This window comes from Silurus aristotelis, assembly GCF_946808225.1.
Source record: "Silurus aristotelis genome assembly, chromosome: 3".
Taxonomy (NCBI): domain Eukaryota; kingdom Metazoa; phylum Chordata; class Actinopteri; order Siluriformes; family Siluridae; genus Silurus; species Silurus aristotelis.
Genome location: NC_139576.1, coordinates 19,147,903 through 19,165,964, shown reverse-complemented (window position 1 = coordinate 19,165,964; position 18,062 = coordinate 19,147,903). Strand labels below are relative to the sequence as shown.

The 18,062-nt window shown below is 36.1% G+C and overlaps 1 protein-coding gene across 5 annotated transcripts in view; it reads right to left on the bottom strand.

Annotated features, from left to right (window-relative positions):
- dgkg (diacylglycerol kinase, gamma) overlaps positions 1-18,062 on the bottom strand; it is an 86,531-nt gene that overhangs the window by 39,028 nt on the left and 29,441 nt on the right. For 2 of the 5 annotated variants that reach the window (XM_083538138.1, XM_083538137.1), the window contains exons 3-18: positions 16,903-16,979; positions 14,097-14,117; positions 13,446-13,599; positions 12,593-12,655; positions 11,966-12,196; positions 11,161-11,313; positions 9,847-9,896; positions 7,642-7,716; positions 6,857-6,976; positions 6,585-6,702; positions 6,274-6,362; positions 4,440-4,556; positions 3,717-3,815; positions 3,510-3,617; positions 3,345-3,418; positions 2,017-2,091 (exon numbers count right to left, since the gene is read on the bottom strand). In XM_083538138.1, the coding sequence (XP_083394264.1) occupies positions 2,017-2,091; positions 3,345-3,418; positions 3,510-3,617; positions 3,717-3,815; positions 4,440-4,556; positions 6,274-6,362; positions 6,585-6,702; positions 6,857-6,976; positions 7,642-7,716; positions 9,847-9,896; positions 11,161-11,313; positions 11,966-12,196; positions 12,593-12,655; positions 13,446-13,599; positions 14,097-14,117; positions 16,903-16,979 (1,624 nt within the window). The remainder of the gene's footprint in view (positions 1-2,016; positions 2,092-3,344; positions 3,419-3,509; positions 3,618-3,716; positions 3,816-4,439; positions 4,557-6,273; positions 6,363-6,584; positions 6,703-6,856; positions 6,977-7,641; positions 7,717-9,846; positions 9,897-11,160; positions 11,314-11,965; positions 12,197-12,592; positions 12,656-13,445; positions 13,600-14,096; positions 14,118-16,902; positions 16,980-18,062) is intronic. The other 3 variants (XM_083538140.1, XM_083538139.1, XM_083538141.1) reach the window with 3 other exon arrangements.

Sequence of the window (18,062 nt, the reverse complement as noted above, 5' to 3'; positions counted from 1 at the left end):
CATGTAAAACTATGAGTAGCTAAGTACCATGTGATGACATACATTTGGCTCTCACAATATTTAGTGCACATTTTGATCAGCACATCTCAGTAGCAGATGCTGTGAATTAGTCATTAGAAAGTTATTTTATGGATTAATCTATATTGCTGCTGATGGTTCAGATGGCTCCATCACTTGACTGTCAGATAAATGTTTGCCTCAGTCCCTGTCTCTATGACTTACATTCCTTAGAAATCAATGATCACCCTTCATCAAGATGAAGAGCCCATAAACATGTATTTATTATTTCTGCCAACATTCTAATGCCTAAAAATCAAAGATAACAGACATTCCACTTTACAACTCCAGAGTACCCAGGTCAATTCTAAAATCTGACTGTTTTCTCGCACATCCCAAAAACATGGTGGAAGGTGGATTGCCCCTCGACACATTAGTTTGTTGATGTAAACACAAAGTGTTGGTGGTGCATCCAAGGTGAATTCCCACTTTTTTTCCCCAGTGTTTCTGCGATAGGCTCTGAATCCACCACAAGCCTGTCCAAGCGGAATCATTTACTGAGATAAATGAATGAATGAATGAATGAATGAATGATTTAAGATTCAAGATTCATGTGGCAAATGCCCAGGTTTGTCTTTCAACACTGCATAACTGTCCTCAGAAGCTCAAAGCACTACAGCAAACATTTAAAAACTTTCTAAAAAAAACAAAAAAACAATTCAGATAAACAAGACACTTCTAAGCATTTTAATTTACACATTAAAGATGCCTATAATCTTTATAGTACAAAGGCATATTCAGAAGCATATTCTGAGTATTCTCCTATTTAGTCTCTTTATATAAAATGTCTTTTGAAAACAGTAAATATTTGAGACTAGAATTTAGCTTCACCAAACTAGAATCTTTTTTTCCAAGAACACACTCTCACTGTAGAAAACAGAAATATTTATATTTAGTGTACATGTTAAATAAATTTCCAAATAATTGTTATGCATGCCTAATAAATCCATAGAAACAAATTTGTATTTTTGTAGTTCTGGATTACATTACATGATGATGATGTTGATTATGTTGATGATGATATTTTCTTTACAATACAAGAAATTGCCCTAAAATACTGCGGAAGAGTCTCACAAGAGTGCACAAGGCTCCACAATGGTTATTTAATTGTATTGGTCCAGAATTCATTTATTTGGGTCACATGAGTGCTTTTCTATGTTAGTATTGAGAGAACCTGGAGTTATAGTCTTGCTGGTTTTTTATGGAAATTTAAAGATTTCATTCTACTTTAAATGTACAGTCAAACTCAGGGGTGCAAAAAAAAAAAAGACAACTGCACAACTGCTCAAAGCAAATGCGTCTGCTTAAGATGCTCAGATGGCTCTTTGCTTTCTGCAGTGCCCTGGCTAAGTTGATTTTAGTTGATTTTACATCAAAAGATGCGTGAAGTTATTTTAAAAATATGGGGTCAGGTCTGAAACAAGGCATTTAACACCAAAGAAACAATGACTTCAAAAGTAAATTTGGATCAAATCAGTTGTTAGTTAATGTTAGTTAAGTAAAAATACTTTGATAGGGTTTATTTTGCATTAATAAGCTCAATTTATCTTGATGGAAAGGCAGGAAAGGCACCGTAGCTTTTAAGACAGAAGATGAAGCTGAGGTATGAGGATATTAATGTTAGATGAGGACAAGGGGGCAGGGCTTCTGGGTCATTAGTTAAGATTAGAAAATTTAAACCACTTATGTAACATGTCAGTCATATTTTTTATATGTTACTTGGGTCATCTGTTGTTTTTTTCTAGGGGGGAAGAAGACTTTTCTTTTTGTGCATTTTCAGTCTTCACTCCTTTTAGTGTACTTTGATGCTAGAAGGTGGAGTTACTATTATAAAATAAAGTCTGCCAAGTGTGTAATTCATTAGCCTACACTAAATCCACAAGGCTTCGAGAGAGATCTCACAAAACAATCTCACTAATTCTTTGAACATTCATGTTTAGTGTTATTTTGGTGACTTACCCAACCGTGGGTCCTCCACGATCCAGACTATAAACCTGTCTAGGGTTCAGCAGGTACTGGAACTTCCGCAATACCCTTATCAAGAAAACAAAAAAAAAAATACACAACTCTGAGATATAGTGAGTGACATAAAAAAAACATATGGAGCGATTTATATACAAAAAAGTAACACAAGCAGGGAAGAAGCCAAATTATGTACCTGATTCATTCGAACACACACAGACACACACAGACACACACACACACACACACACACACACACACACACACACACACACACACACAATTTAGTAACTTCAAATATCTGTGCTTAAAATGCAGGTACTGATTGAAAGGTTAAATTAAATCTCTGCAATTCCTTTCACTTTTATTTTTAAGCTCACAACTCTTCTGTGTCTCAGTAGTAGAGTGGAGAAAGAGAGAAAAAGGACAGAGAGAGAGAGAGAGAGAGAGAGAGAGAGAGAGAGAGAGAGAGAGAGAGAGAGAGAGAGAGAGAGAGGGGATGAGAGAGTCTGAAAGTCTGAAACACATCATAGAAAAAGCTTTTAGTCTAGAGTATTGCTCATTACGTTGGGAGAAGCGATAATCCGAGCACTTAAAACCATTAAAACCGCAATTCTTTTACTTGGAAAGAATATAGGGCAGAGTCAAGAGTCTAAACCTTTCGAAGTTGGCTTTCATAGCACTGAATACCATGAAGACAGTGGAAAAATACAATAGGCATCAAATCTGATTCAGTGATGACCACTTCATCGACTTATTTGCATCAAGGGAACAGTTCAAATAGTGTTCTTTTTTGGATCTGGGGCAGTTAACGCGTCTTTGTGTGAGCTTGAGTCTAATAATAGGGAATAATCGGGCCATTATTGGTATTTATAAGTGCGTTGCTATGGTGACTCTCCTGCTGGATCCCAAATTGGTCCCTCGGCAAAATGTGGATGTGTGGTGGGCGGTGAGAGCTGTAACAACACCTACATTCATCCTTCTTGAACAGCAGTGCTGCCTCCTGTTTGCTTTGATGATAAGTTGGACAAAGTGACACACAGGAATAGTAGAATGGACATGGAAGATATGCTAAATATGTACATCATGATTACAGAAAGCAGACATTCTGCCCACAGACAAACTGTTTTAAGTAAAGACACTGAAAGTCCTGAAATCACTTTAAACATGATATAATAAAACTGTTTGGCACAGTAACATATAGAGTGAACTTCTCTGCTGTAAAATGGTGATGAGGATGAATAAAACATTTCCGTGCTTACACCACATTCTGTAAGATATACCACAGGGCATGAAAACATGAGCCAAATAGAAATGCCTCACACCTTTCTCCCTGTCGACCACCACTCTTTGGATTAACCAGCACCAGTAGAGGATGTGTTCCAGGAAGAGGGGTAATCTTAAAAAGGTAAGAAAAAAACACATTCATATTAAAATATATAGACTTAGTTAAAGTATCAAAGCTTGTTCGAACAACTATGATGGCTGACCTGTAGTGCTTGACCATCTCCAGTGAACTTAAAGCACTGGTTGGAGTCATCAGGACTGGCATTGGGGGGCGACTCCCCCTCTCCTCTTTTCACCGCAGAGTGACGGTCCTGGACAAGAGAAATTGAGTGTCCCAATTATGTAATAATACACAATTTGCTAAACACTAATCTCTATATCAGTGTGTAAATTAAAAAGCCTTGACTGACCAATACAACAGGGCAGATGTAAGATGGCAAGAGGGTGTGGTCTTTCAATGCTCCACCATCACAGTCTGGCTTCACATGAGATGCACACTTATTATGGAGCTGCAGATAAAAATAGAAATCTGCAGTAAAGAACCAGAGACTCACCAACAGCCTGAGTTAATAAAGCCTGCATCCCTTTCCTCTGACTCATACAGGAACACAATAGTAGTAAAAATAATTACATTCCATGTTTCACTGAGCGCCACCTTGCAGGCATCATGTGTGAGAAAGATTTTTTCCCTCCAAAAATCTAACATTTATTGGACTTAACATAGAAACGCGTATCATACTACGGGTAAGTAGGTTAATACTGCCACCAAGAGGATAAAAGAGCACATTACAAAAACTTAAATTAAAATACTCTCTAAAACACCAAAGAATATTTATTCTCTAAAATTGCTTATTACCATCAAAATTAAATCCAAATGTGCCATAGAATACATCTAAGTACATTGAAGAAGATGGACAAAACCAAACTCTTCAAACCTTGAAACTCTGAGATAATTTTCAATTAAGCCTGTAAAAACCAAACTCGCTACTTAGTCATACCAGAAATTTTATAGAAAACAGACGGTGACGTGTATATATATATATATATATTTATATATATATATATATATATATATATATATATATATATATATATATATATATATATATATATATATATATATATACACTTACAGTTATTTGACACCAAACACAATGAAGGCCAGTAAGGCCCTGGTAGTACTTGATACTCCGGTGACATCGATCACACTTGGTTGGAGAATTGCCCTCCATCCAAACATGCTGCATAGCCTACAAAGGAAAGGAAATGTGTCACACCATGTATAAGCATAAAACATAATCAAACTAAATGATAATGATTTAAACTAAAATGGACTACATTAAAAAGTAATCTGGTTAGTAACCAACAAAAACTCCTTAAAATGTGTTTATTTATCTGTATTTCTCTCTGGTGCCATTTTCATTGTAAAAATAGATTTTACCTACAAAAGAGATGAATAGGCTGAAATTCAGTACTAAGGTTTTATCTTACAGTGTCTTTGATATGTATCTCCTGCTATCATGTTGTTTCAAAAATAGCTATTTTTTTGCACATTTCCAGTGTAACTCGCCACAAAAACAGTAGCTGAGTGTCAAGTTTCGCCGATATATTTTTAATTTATGATAATACACTGATACAGACTGATAAATCAGATTATCAACGAATAAAAAATATATGACCGGACTAATATTATGTAAACTAGGGAGACAGCAATTTCCCTTTTTAATAAAGACTCTGCTAGTCTGTAAATTTAATACTCTACAATACTTTTACGTCTGTCAGTACTACACTAAACTGACATTGAAGTGCTATAAAATCAAAGAAATTAAAAGTGATAATAATCAAACAATACACAGATCATTTGCCTATGCTATAACAGTGTTTCTAAACATGCCAAGCCCAGAAGTCAATTCCAGAAACCTATAATTGAATCAGTAAAACGAATTAGAGTTTGCTTAAGCTGTGCTACAGGATTTATTCCACTCCCTCTATCTTTTTTTACACAGCTACATGGAACTACACACAAAATATTCTTAAAACCTCCCTGACAAATTTATGATGGATTATATAAAGAGCTTATATGCAAATAAGTCAAATAATTAATTGTGGAGTGATTAGTGAATCGCATATATTATAGACATTTTCTGTGACATATGCAGACAGAATTCTTCTAACCTTAAGAGGTAGATTTAAAAACAATATAGCATGACCTCATTAAAAGAAAAGCTTGTAAAGTCACCATGGTGATGCTAATAGTTCATTCATTCATTTTCTCCCGCTTATCCGTAATTAGGGTCGCGGGGGCAGCAGTCTAAGCAGGCCCCCGCCTTCGACTGCTGTCCAATACTCACAGCACCATCCCTTACGGTCCCTCCTGCAGGTGGTGAGCCCACGGGAAGGCGGCCCCACGTCACGGACCTTGATATTCCCCTCGTAACGGACCCCCGGAGCATAGAGGGTTAAGGGCCTTGCTCAAGGGCCCAAGAGTGGCAGCTTGGCGATACCGGGGCTTGAACCCCAGACCTTCCGATCGGCAACCCAGCGCCTTAACCGCTGGAGCCACCACTCCCCCAGGATGCTAATAGTCTTATCTATAATATAGTATAGTGTACTTTCCAAGTTTGCTTTGTAAAAATCAAGAGTTATAGTCTGATTTATATTAACTTTGTAATCTTGCGTACCAGTGTAGATTTATTCATTGCTAGAGACTCTAAGCAATTTTGTATGTCGCTCTGGACAAGGGCGTCTGCTAAATGCTGCAAATGTAAATGTAAATGTAGTGAAGTATAGTATAGTATAGTATAGTATGGTATAGTATAGTATAGTATTGTATAGTATAGTATTGTATTGTATTGTATTGTATAATATAGTATAGTATCTAATAGTGAAAAAATATTCTGTGTAGACTAACAGACCTGTGGTAGACAATGAAAACATATTAGAGAATATTGTGTCTGGTCTACTTACATTGGTGTGTCTGCGGGACTTGGCATAGGTGCTGATGCAAGCAGCAATGTCTTTGGAAACACAGCGCTCATGGACTGTGTACTTGCATACTGCAAAAGAACAAATTTGGAAATAATTTTAAATGAGATCTCCATAAATAATTAATATTACACTTATGTAATTATATGTATAGGAAATTAAATGGAAATGTAACATTTGAAATGCAAATGTTTTGATGTTACTTTAAAACAGGTACATAAACTAATAATGACAAAAAAACCTTCCCGGCTTTATTCTATCATTTATATTGATATATATTCATATAAGCTTACGTGAGCAGCAAAGGCCTTGTTTGCGCACTCCTAACAGCATTGTGTGACAGAAGTTACAGTACGCCGGCTTGTTGAAGTGCTTCAGTCTCCATACATGCTGCCCATCTTCTTGTACATTCTGAAAATAGAAAAAATTAACTTTTCAGAATCAATGACAACTATCACACATACTGTAATGTTTCAGAGTCCAGTATTTAGCCTTTAGTTCAGATCACTTTACAACTTTGCTCTCAGAAGAACAAGCAAATGCACACAGAGGAATTCTAACACACCGTTTCCATGCCCAGTAATACCAGCAAGGGGATAGTGGTCATTCCCCCTCTTATCCACTCTTCTAGTGTGACTGTTCCATCATGGTCATAGTCAATCTCTTCCATCATTTCTTTTAAGATCTGCAAAAGAAGTACACATTTGCACATTGAGACATTTTGTTCTACAATTCTTAGGTTCTGTAAAGCTGCTCTGAGACAATGTCCATTGTAAAAAGCGCTATATAAATTAACTTGAACATGAATAACATAAAAATGATTACAGTAGAGTCAGACATTGATCATCTGAGATGATGCTTCCACATACTTAAACTTCATACACTCATGAACAAAATCAGAGAAATGTTTTAGAAAATACTTGGCTAAAACAAAAGTGAATACACCAATGACTAGACATATGTTTCTTCTGTAGCAAAACTTAAATATTTTTTTATCTGAATGATCATTAGCAACAGTGCCAGGAAGTTTCAGTCATACAAATATCATCTATTTAACTGATTGTTATAACGTATAACCCAACTATTATATAACCATAATATAACCAAAACACATCCTATAACCAAAACACAAACACATACTTCATTAAATGAGGTATGTATATCAAAAGCATCATGGAAAAGCTATAAATATTTTATGGTGAATTAGACAAACATTCTATTTTACATTCTTGATATTGTTATTTATGTAAACATTTTAAACTATATGTATTTTTTTCTTTTTCATAAAATAAAGAAGACAGTAGACAATGTACTCTATACACATATGCACCAAAAAGGGGGTGAACTTACTGGCTTCAGCTCTGTTGAGTCCCATTCCAGGTATTCTGCTACATGGACCATCTGATTGATTATACGGTCCAGTTCCTGAGTGGATATTTATCCCAAAGTTATATTGAGTTTAATATTTAATGATAATAAATGCACTATCCAGACTGAAACCACTCCATTTCTGAATGACCCTGGTTTTATATATATGATTTCCTGTCAGCGTTCCTTTAAATAACCACTGAAACCAGACATTTCATCATCAGAGATTCATTTTCTAAGGTGCTGCTGCTAGAGAAAGAGGTTAGGAACTGATGATACTGTATGTAGCAATCCTCCTATGCAATCTTAAGACTTTACAGTAGCTGTTTGATATATATATATATATATATATATATATATATATATATATATATATATATATATATATATATATATATACACACACACACACACACACACACACACACACACACCGGCCACTTTATTAGGTACACCTTACTAGTACCGGGTTGGACCCCCTTTTGCCTTCAGAACTGCCTTAATCCTTCGTGGCATGGACACTGGTCACAAGGTACTGTAAACATTCCTCAGAGAATTTGGTCCATATTGACATGATAGCATCACGCAGTTGCTGCAGATTTGTCGGCTGCACATCCATGATGCGAATCTGCCGTTCCACCACATCCCAAAGGTGCTTTATTGGATTGAGATCTGGTGACTGTGGAGGCCATTTGAGTACAGTGAACTCATTGTCATGTTCAAGAAACCAGTTTGACAGTTATGACATGGCGAGTTATCCTGTTAGAAGTAGCCATCAGAAGATGGGTACACTGTGGTAATAAAGGGATAGACATGGTCAGCAACAATACTCAAGTAGGCTGTGGCATTGACACGATGCTCAATTGGCACTAATGGGCCGAAAGTGTGGCAAGAAAATATCCCCCGCACCATTACACCAACACCAAAAGCCTGAACCGTTGATACAAGGCAGGATGGATCCATGCTTTTATGTTGTTGATGCCAAATTCTGACCCTACCATCCGAATGTCGCAGCAGAAATAAAAAAATTAAAAGACTCATCAGACCAGGCAATCTGTTTTTCCAATCGTTTTTCCAATCTTCTATTGTCCAATTTTGGTGAGCCTGTGTGAATTGTAGCCTCAGTTTCCTGTTCTTGGCTGTCAGGAGTGGCACCTGGTGTGGTCTTCTGCTGCTGTAGCCCATCCGCCTCAAGGTTCGACGTGTAGTGCATTCAGAGATGCTCTTCTGCATACCTTCTGTATGCCTTTTTTATCAGCTCAAACCAGTCTGGCCGTTCTCCTCTGACCTCTGGCATCAACAAGGCATTTGCGCCCACAGAACTGCCACTCACTGGATATTTTCTCTTTTTCGGACCATTCTTTGTAAACCCTACAGATGGTTGTGCGTGAAAATCCAAGTAGATCAGCAGTTTCTAAAATACTCAGACCAGCCCGTCTGGCACCAACAACCATGCCACGTTCAAAGTCACTTAAATCACCTTTCTTCCCCATTCTGATGCTCGGTTTGAACTGCAGCAGATCGTCTTGACCATGTCTACATGCCTAAATGCATTGAGCTGCTGCCATATGATTGGCTGATTAGAAATTTGCGTTAACGAGCAGTTGGACAGGTGTACCTAATAAAGTGGCCGGTGAGTGTATATATATATTTTTATTTATATATAACTTTCTTTCGGCTTCTCCCATTAGGGGTCGCCACAGCGGATCATCCGCTTGTTCGATTTGGCACATGTTTTTACACTGGATGCCCTTCCTAACACAACCCTCCCCATTTATCCGTGCTTGGGACCGGCACTGAGAGTGCACTGGCTTGTGCAACCCTAATGGCTGGGGTTGGTTCACTGACCGGGGAGGTTACGTTCTATGACCCCTCGCAAATAACAAAAAAATCGTGAGGTTTTGACCCTCTACTTTTGATGGTTCCTTTAAACTCTGTACTGTAAACTCAACAAAAATTGTGAATTACTTGTGAAAATTTTTTTTATTTACTTAATTAATAATAATACTAATAATAATAATTAATCAAATTAATTATACAATAATAAAATAGTTTTTCACAAAGTTTTAAGTAATTTATTAGTTCAAACTCTTGAGTTACTCTTAATCAGTTTCCAAATGAAAAGTATACACAAAATTAACTGCAGTTTATATATGACCTAGACCTCAATAAATGTAGCTGACTTACTGAGCTGTCCAGCAGGCCATTGCCATCTGTATCATACAACCGGAACATGACTGCAGAGAAAGAAAATTAAAAGAGAGTAGAAACAAGGAAGCCTTGTTTCTCACAAAAAAGTGATAGAATTCATTAACACAGGCAAACAGGGAGCTCTCGGAACCCAACACAACACAACGTTTACATTTGTTCTAATTATCGGTTAAAATATAAAATACAGTGATTTTGTTTGAAATATGTCAGGTTTGGATATTTATAATGCTAAAAATCATCTTAGTGTAAATGGGTTGGTGCAGTATAAAGGACTGATCTTACATACAGAAAAAAATATAAGAATGAGTATTTCACAGATTTAACAGCTTTCTGCCTCCTAATTCTACCTCCTGCTAACTCACAGACACCCAGCATACAGAGTGACAGGTCTCATTATTAGCTTCATTCACATTTAAAGCCTGATAAATATATTCATCGAATATCAAATAATGTCCTAAACCATGCAATCTGAAAGAGAAAATTGGAAATAAACATTAATTTTCTAATAGATTTTTAAGCAAATAAGGAAATAAATTCAAGAAAATAAAAATTGATTAATAATCTTAAAAGATTAAACTTTGTGCAATCACATTTATCCCACAAAGCAGACTTTAAAATTGCCACTAAATTATGATTGGCTGCCACAGAGATTCATACTTCACCTGTGTAAAGTATATGTTTCCTTGACCTTTTGTTTGGGACTGTCTTCCTGAGCATATGAAAAGGTCTTTTATAATGGACAAATGTGAAAGTTGAGAGAATTGTTGCCCTTTCAAAGGTTTACAGCAGTGTTATTAAATTAAAGTTGCCATGGTTCCTATAATGTATGGTCATGTCTATTTAAAATCTGCTTAACAAATAAACTAATAAAAAGGTCAATGAAACAATTGAATTTATTGTACAATTAAGTTCAATTCCTAATTCAGATATTCATAGTGATGGTCCTTAATTTTCAAAAGGTTTTCCAAATGAGATTATCTGTATGACATTGGGGGCCATTACAGGCCAAGAATGGCCCACAGGCCCTATTTTGGGCATCTCTGGTTTATAGTATATTGGTAGTAAAGCATACAGTTAAGGAGCCATAGTCATAACCAATTTATTCTATTCCATTCTGTTTTTTATTTCTTGTGTCTCCTTATTATGTTACAGATATGTTTGCTGGTGGTGCAGTAAAATATAGGTTTTATTTAGGTTTTAAAATTTAATCTGCTTGAATGGTTGTTCTTTACTGAATAATGGCCGGGGATTGAGCACCGGGAGTTAATAAAATACAAATTCCACACTTACATTCTAGTTTGTCCTCTGGAGTCCCTCGCTCCAGCAGAGAGAGGTAGCAAACGATGTCTTTCAGGAAGACGATCTGTGCTGAGGGTGGGATGGAACTCTTCTGAGGGGATGGACTTCTTCTCAGAGACACCCCCTTGTCTGATCGACTTTGCTCTGTGAACATAACATTAAAAAGTTTTTGTCTCTTAATGTCATATAGGATTAAATTCTCACATTATATATAGTTAGCAAAATCAATTCCCTTTTAATATTTATTTTAAAATATCAAATAAAGCAAATTAATAATCACATTTTATGTCAATATAAACCACATTAATGGAATTAAACACACAAAACCCCTTTATGAATTTGGAAATCCTTCTAATGACAGGTGTACACACATGTAATGCAAATGCAAATAAGAGATAGATGGCATGTTACAGGCAGCGGAATTGCTTGCAGTTGTTATAACTGATGTTAACCTTAATTAAAGTGCAATTTTAGAGTCTTTTGCAGATCAAATAAAAAAAACACCTGTCTTGTAACAGGGTCCCTGCTTTTCCCCTGAGATAAATGTATTCTTTTTTCACACTGACCACATAGGTTTTCAGTGGATTCTTCAGTTTCCTTGCTAAGACCAAAAACATGCTCAAAATTATGAATAGGTGTGATTGAGCATGCAACTGTGTGCCCTGCAATGGACTGGCATTGCATACAAGTTGCATTCCCACCTCAAAACCAGTGTTCCTGGGATGTTATAAGAAATAATAGTTGGGGAAATAAAAAAAATAAAAAAAGAATCACATCTGGATTTGGAGAAACGAACCTGGAGAGAGTCGAGGGGAGTTGGCACTCTTGGAGGGTGCCAGGGCATTGCAGCTGCTGCCTGCTGAGGGTTTGGGCGAACGATGAGGAGTGTGGACCCCTGTGCCTGAGCGTTGTGAAGAGGAGCGAGAGGAGCATGGTGAGGTTGTGGCACCTGAACCTGGCATCACACCACCTGGGAGCTCTGGAGTGTGTCTGCCCATAGCACTGAGAATACTTTTCCCATTCATCCCTGTTACGAGAATAATTATGACAAGAAACAAAAATAACTGAGATGTGACAATGGAGAAAGAACAACAGGCCATACTTCCAGACAGAGCTGCTGCAAGAATTCTGCAGGTAAGGAGAGTGACTCAGAGGTTTGGGTAGCTGAAAGGGACGAATGACAACACAGTGCACAGAAATAAAGACAACACTTCGCTGTAGTTAATCATTGGGTAGAACATGGAGAATATGAAATGTGAGCACAACACATTTGGGCAGGAAAACTAAAAATAATAAAACAACTAAACAAAATCCTAATGATTAGTCACACACTAAAAACCAACACAATGATGAGGGGTTGTGGTATCTCTGGAGGGGAAATCTACAGATGATTTTTCTCACGTTGCACTTTACACAGAGGTACCTGTTATAGGAGCGCAGGCTACTTCTGTCTGAATAGAGATACCTGCATCAATCGACTTGGGTTCTGCGAGTGAGTTAAAGAGAAGTAAAGGGCAGAACAGAAAAAGACCAAGATGGGGAACACTATGAGTTTAAGAAAAAAGTGAAAATTTCTGAAAAGTTTGAAATGTTCATGGGCAATGAGGTAGAACATTTAGAATAAATGAATAATGTTGGGGACATATTTATGGCTTTGGAAATAATGAGATGCCATACTAATGTTCATCACCTGCTGAAACTCTGTAAAACGTACACATTTCATAGCACTAGATGGCACCATTGACCAGCTCTGTAGCAAATCCATACTCTGCACATTATGTAGAAAGTCGTGACAGAGCAGAGAGCTGTGAGGAATCGACTCAAGCCTACCCTCTTTATCAGAGGGTGTTTTTTGGAAATGAACATTTTCAACATGTGAAGGAGTACAATCCATCCATCTGGACTGTTTATTCACTCACCCAGTATAAACAAAAAGTCAAAGCCTGAAGAAGTAAAGAAATGGAGGTCTCTCTACGTCAACAAAGAAGCCACTTGAAAATCTATTAGTATTGCTGGAGGTCTTCTGCACACGATGCAATACGTTTCAACAGATTTCCTGATGTCTGATGTCGAAAATTATAATAATCATAGAAATTTTACAATTTATTATGACCCAAATCTCTTGAAATTTTCCAATCTTTTTACCTATATGGTATTGATACCTTTTTATAGTCACTCAAAAGTAAAAAATAAATACAAGAATATTTTTACAAATTCTATCTACATTTTTATGGTAACTATGGAGAACTTAGTAGTATTGTAAGAATGTTTTTTACCGAGCAGTTGCGCTCCGGTGCGTGGGACATCAGGGGAATTGCTTGTTCCCGTCTTACTCTTAAAAGAGGTAAAGAGATGTTGGCACAGTTCCTCCGGGATGTCATTCTCTAAGTAGGTGGTCATGAAGAGCTGGAAGCCCTCATAGTCGATAGGCTAAAGGCAACAAACAAAGATAACATGAGAAAGAGGATGATGTTGAACATTTTGAAGGCAAGAGGGAGACTTCGTTTTGATAGTATATAATTCTTAACATTTTTTGAAATATACATCTCATGTGTGAATTAATTATAGTAAAGGGTGTCTATTTTTTTGCTAGTGCTATGTAACAGGCCAGATGCCCTTTTCTAGCAGTATTTTCCCTTTGTTTAGAAACTTCATGTAGATATTATAAATTACATAAAAAAATACAAATAAATCGAAACTACAAACAAATGTTGATTCAAAAACGAAAGGATGTACAGGTGTAAATATTAAGAGAATAAAAGTACACATGGCAGACACATAAGCAGCTGGCTATGACCTTTAAAATTTTGGAGACAGTATGACCTGTGCGTGACACATTGACAGAAACAGGAGAGGAGCACTATGTTATGTATTATGTTTGGGCATGTAAACACAGAAGCATGCAAACCCAAAGGGCCTTTGCTTACTTGGTTGAGAACATCTTGCTTCTGTTTGGCAGTCACAGGGATGGAGGTAGAAGCAGAAAGGGAATTTAGTCCTAATACCCCAAGGTGCATATGGGCTTTTGTGAAATGGTTCCTAGTGATTGTTTCTGATGACCCCATTTAGAATGCCATCAATGCTATCCCTTGCCTTTTCTGGTTCTAATTTGTACATAAAATAACTTTGGAAAAAATTTAAACAAAAACATTCGGATTCGGATTGGACTTGAGAGTCTTTGGAAAACTGTTGTTAAAATGTAAATATTTTTGGAAAAGACACAATGTCAATTTGGGAGACATGAATAGAGGGCAAGGAGCGGAGCACTGGGAGAAGTAGCACATGAACATGAACATACAGATGATCAGATCTTCCTTAAAAAATTGCATTTATGTGAAACTGGTAGGCTAGTATAAATCCACAGACCATGCTGAGAAAAAATTTGTAATGCAGTATAAGAACATGTAACCGGGGCAGCACAATGTGAGATTACTATATTGTTGTACATATATTAATGCAAATACATGTAAATGTGTATAAATTCATTGCTGCACACCGTGAGTGAGATAGACTTTTAGGGAAGCACATTGGGAACTGCATCACATCACAATAAATGACATTTATAGACCATCCAATGCCACACCATCACACTGAGTGCGATTACGGGCAGCATCATAGTACACATATATTGGACATCTTGGTCACAGCAAGATTTAGGTCTTTATTTAAGGACTATCTGACTGCTAATGCTGCAAGAATATGACTATATAGGGCAGTTTTGCATCTTTTTTACTTGACATCAAATGGATATCAGTGTTACATTATACCAATATATGTGTTTATTTTAAAGAAATATTGGAATTTGAAAAACATACTAAATTAAAATGATAAAGTAATGAAAGTCTCATTAAACGACAACATGAAACTAAGAAATTGACTCAACACCAGAACATGTCCAGTATGTGTTCCAAGGCAGAAGGCAGTAAAGAAGAAAAAAATTATTTCATGTTGAATAGTCATTCCAGCCAAATCATTTGTACAGTAACAGCAAGAATTATTTTTGCAGTAAATGTGTTTTACCAGAGGTCTAAAAGAAACAAATTTTTGGCAGAAGATGACCATGTTCAGCATTAAGTTTATTGTGATGTCACACTCCACAATATTAGTTAATGGCTCCTATGGAAAATAGACAATCAGTGCTTCAAAAATGTGCAGTATTTTTTTTTCTCTAGCCTAATTTTAGTATTTTATTTACTATTTTATTTTTATTCTCCAATTTCACCCCAGTGGCCAGCATCTAAACACAGATTCGTCCTGATTAAGATTATACCAGGCTTGTGGCAAAATATTATTATTTTTTATTGATTTATCATGACTTATATACTGATTGCAAATATCCAACAAATCAATTTCCATTCTGTTGGTAGGATGTAATGCCAGTGCACTGCAAGAAAGGCTCGGTTTGGACAAACCTGGAATACGCACCAGAACCAGCAGGGTCAGGGTCAGCTATTTTCCATCCACCATCACACTAGTAAACTCTAAACTACACTGTTAGAGCAGTGTATAAACACTGTATATAGTTCTGTACAGTTGTACATACAATGTACATATTGCAAAATCTAAATTTATATACAACTCTTTCTCTGCACATATTGTTCATTACACACACATCTGCATTAATATTTTATTTATATGTAAGTGTATTTATATATATACCTTACATACTGTATATCCTGTATTCTGTATTTCCTCAGTGTCTGCATATTCTTCACTGCTATAGTCTTTATAGTTATTTACTGTTCATATATATATATATATATATATATATATATATATATATATATATATATATATATATATATATATATATATATATATATACACACATATGTTTACATATGCTTTATATGCTGTACACATAGTACATATTTATCTTGCACTTGTCAATTTGCACAATTGCTACTTTTTGCACTTCTGGCATTTCTGCTAAACTGTACTGTGCAATAAGAATAAAGTTCCATCTATCTATCTATCTATCTATCTATCTATCTATCTATCTATCTATCTATCTATCTATCTATCTATCTATCTATCTATCCATCCATCCATCCATCCATCCATCCATCCATCCATCCATCCATCCATCCATCCATCCATCCATCCATCCATCCATCCATCCATCCATCCATCCATCCTTCCTTCCTTCCTTCCTTCCTTCCTTCCTTCCTTCCTTCCTTCCTTCCTTTCTTTCTTTCTTTCTTTCTTTTTTACCACAGAAGAGCAGCAGTGTAAACCAACCACAAAATATTTTTATTTAAGGTATTAAAACATATGGGATAAAAATCTGTAGGCTGTAGACCTTTATTTTCTGGTTATGCCTGATTCCCTTGTCATGACAACAGTTGTGTTGGAAAGCTCTGCACTCTGAACTAAAGACAGCATGTGGGCAGTGTTAAACCACAGGCTCACTGGCGCTGCCTGCAGACCTGCTGACTGCAACACTGTTATTCTGTATTGATCCAGTCGAGGCTCTGGGTCACAACCAGTGGCGCCAAACCGAGACAAGTGTAATATTTGTGTCAAGGTGGAAGAAAGCTAGGAAATATAATAGTGACAGACTGTCAAGCAAATGATCAGTGTATTTGCCTTTTGTAATGTAACTTGCCATGTCAAGACCAGGTCAAAATCAGGCCTTACTGCAGACTGGTCCTGCTACCTCATAGCATGAGACCAAAATGTTTTTGCAAGGTATTTAATCAAATGACATCATACTTCAGTAAGAAGACATACCTGCTCCGGATTGTATTTGGAGAGTATACCATTTCCATGAAACTCCTCCAAAACATCTTTCAGCTTCTTAGAAGAATCTGTGTATGAGAAAAAGGCAAATGAAAAGTGATGTCAATCTTCAAGTAATTTTAAATACAACTTTTTATGTAACTATAGATTCACTGTGGATTTTAGTCAATTTATTACATATATTCATTTTTTATTTTTTTTGGAAACTGCTCTTTTTTAAATATTTATAAAGCATCTCGGTTTTACAGAATGTGTAGGTCTTTGGCACTGTAGATCATCAGAACTACCTAGCCAGTGTTTTTGGCCCTTGTAAAAATAAATAGTGAATAGTGGTCATATACACTAAAGTACTATGTTCTTTATTGGTAAAAAATGTTTTTTTACCGAAGACCGAAGACCATCAAAAATATGATTAATGTTATGATTAAAACTTTATTTGCCATTTTCTATAATCATTGAAACTCTATTAAAAATCTATGTTACATCTGTTACAGAAGACATTTAATAAACAGAGCTGATTGGCCAGAGGATATTTTAGGAGAATAATAATTTTTAGCTAATAAGCTTCACTCTATTTTCTTGTAAACCACCAGTCTATGTTTGAGTTACCATTTATAGCATTTGCCATAGTACGAAGTTGCATTTGTAGGCTAATGCTAATGTCTAAACATGTTTAATTGGGATGATTCTAGTTATGTACCTGTTTACATCTCACAATATGAGTTTTACAAAGGTTGCATTAATCAGTAGCTTAGGCAATGAGTCAAGCAGATTTCATGTCCAGGCGATTTATTTTTATTTTTAGTTGTCCAGCAGACATGTAGGTTTAGCAAAATTGCTTTTTAGAATCAAAATGTAAAACATTTTCTTCCAGTGGAGAGCTGTCATATCTACTTATTGTCCACTATATAATACCTGGATACTATTTTTTGCATTGGCTTACTAAAACTGGACAGTAGAATATAGGCAGAAAATGAGGCAATGCTTTTCCAAACTTCAGCTGACAATATTAATGATTCTATTCACCCCTAGAGCCTCAGATTCCTGTTTTTGGCTAATGGTTTTCTTGTGAAGAGTGCATATTTGGGTTACCATATCCTTCCTGTGAGCATAAACCAGTCTCAATAAAAATGTTAATCAAAAAGAAACTT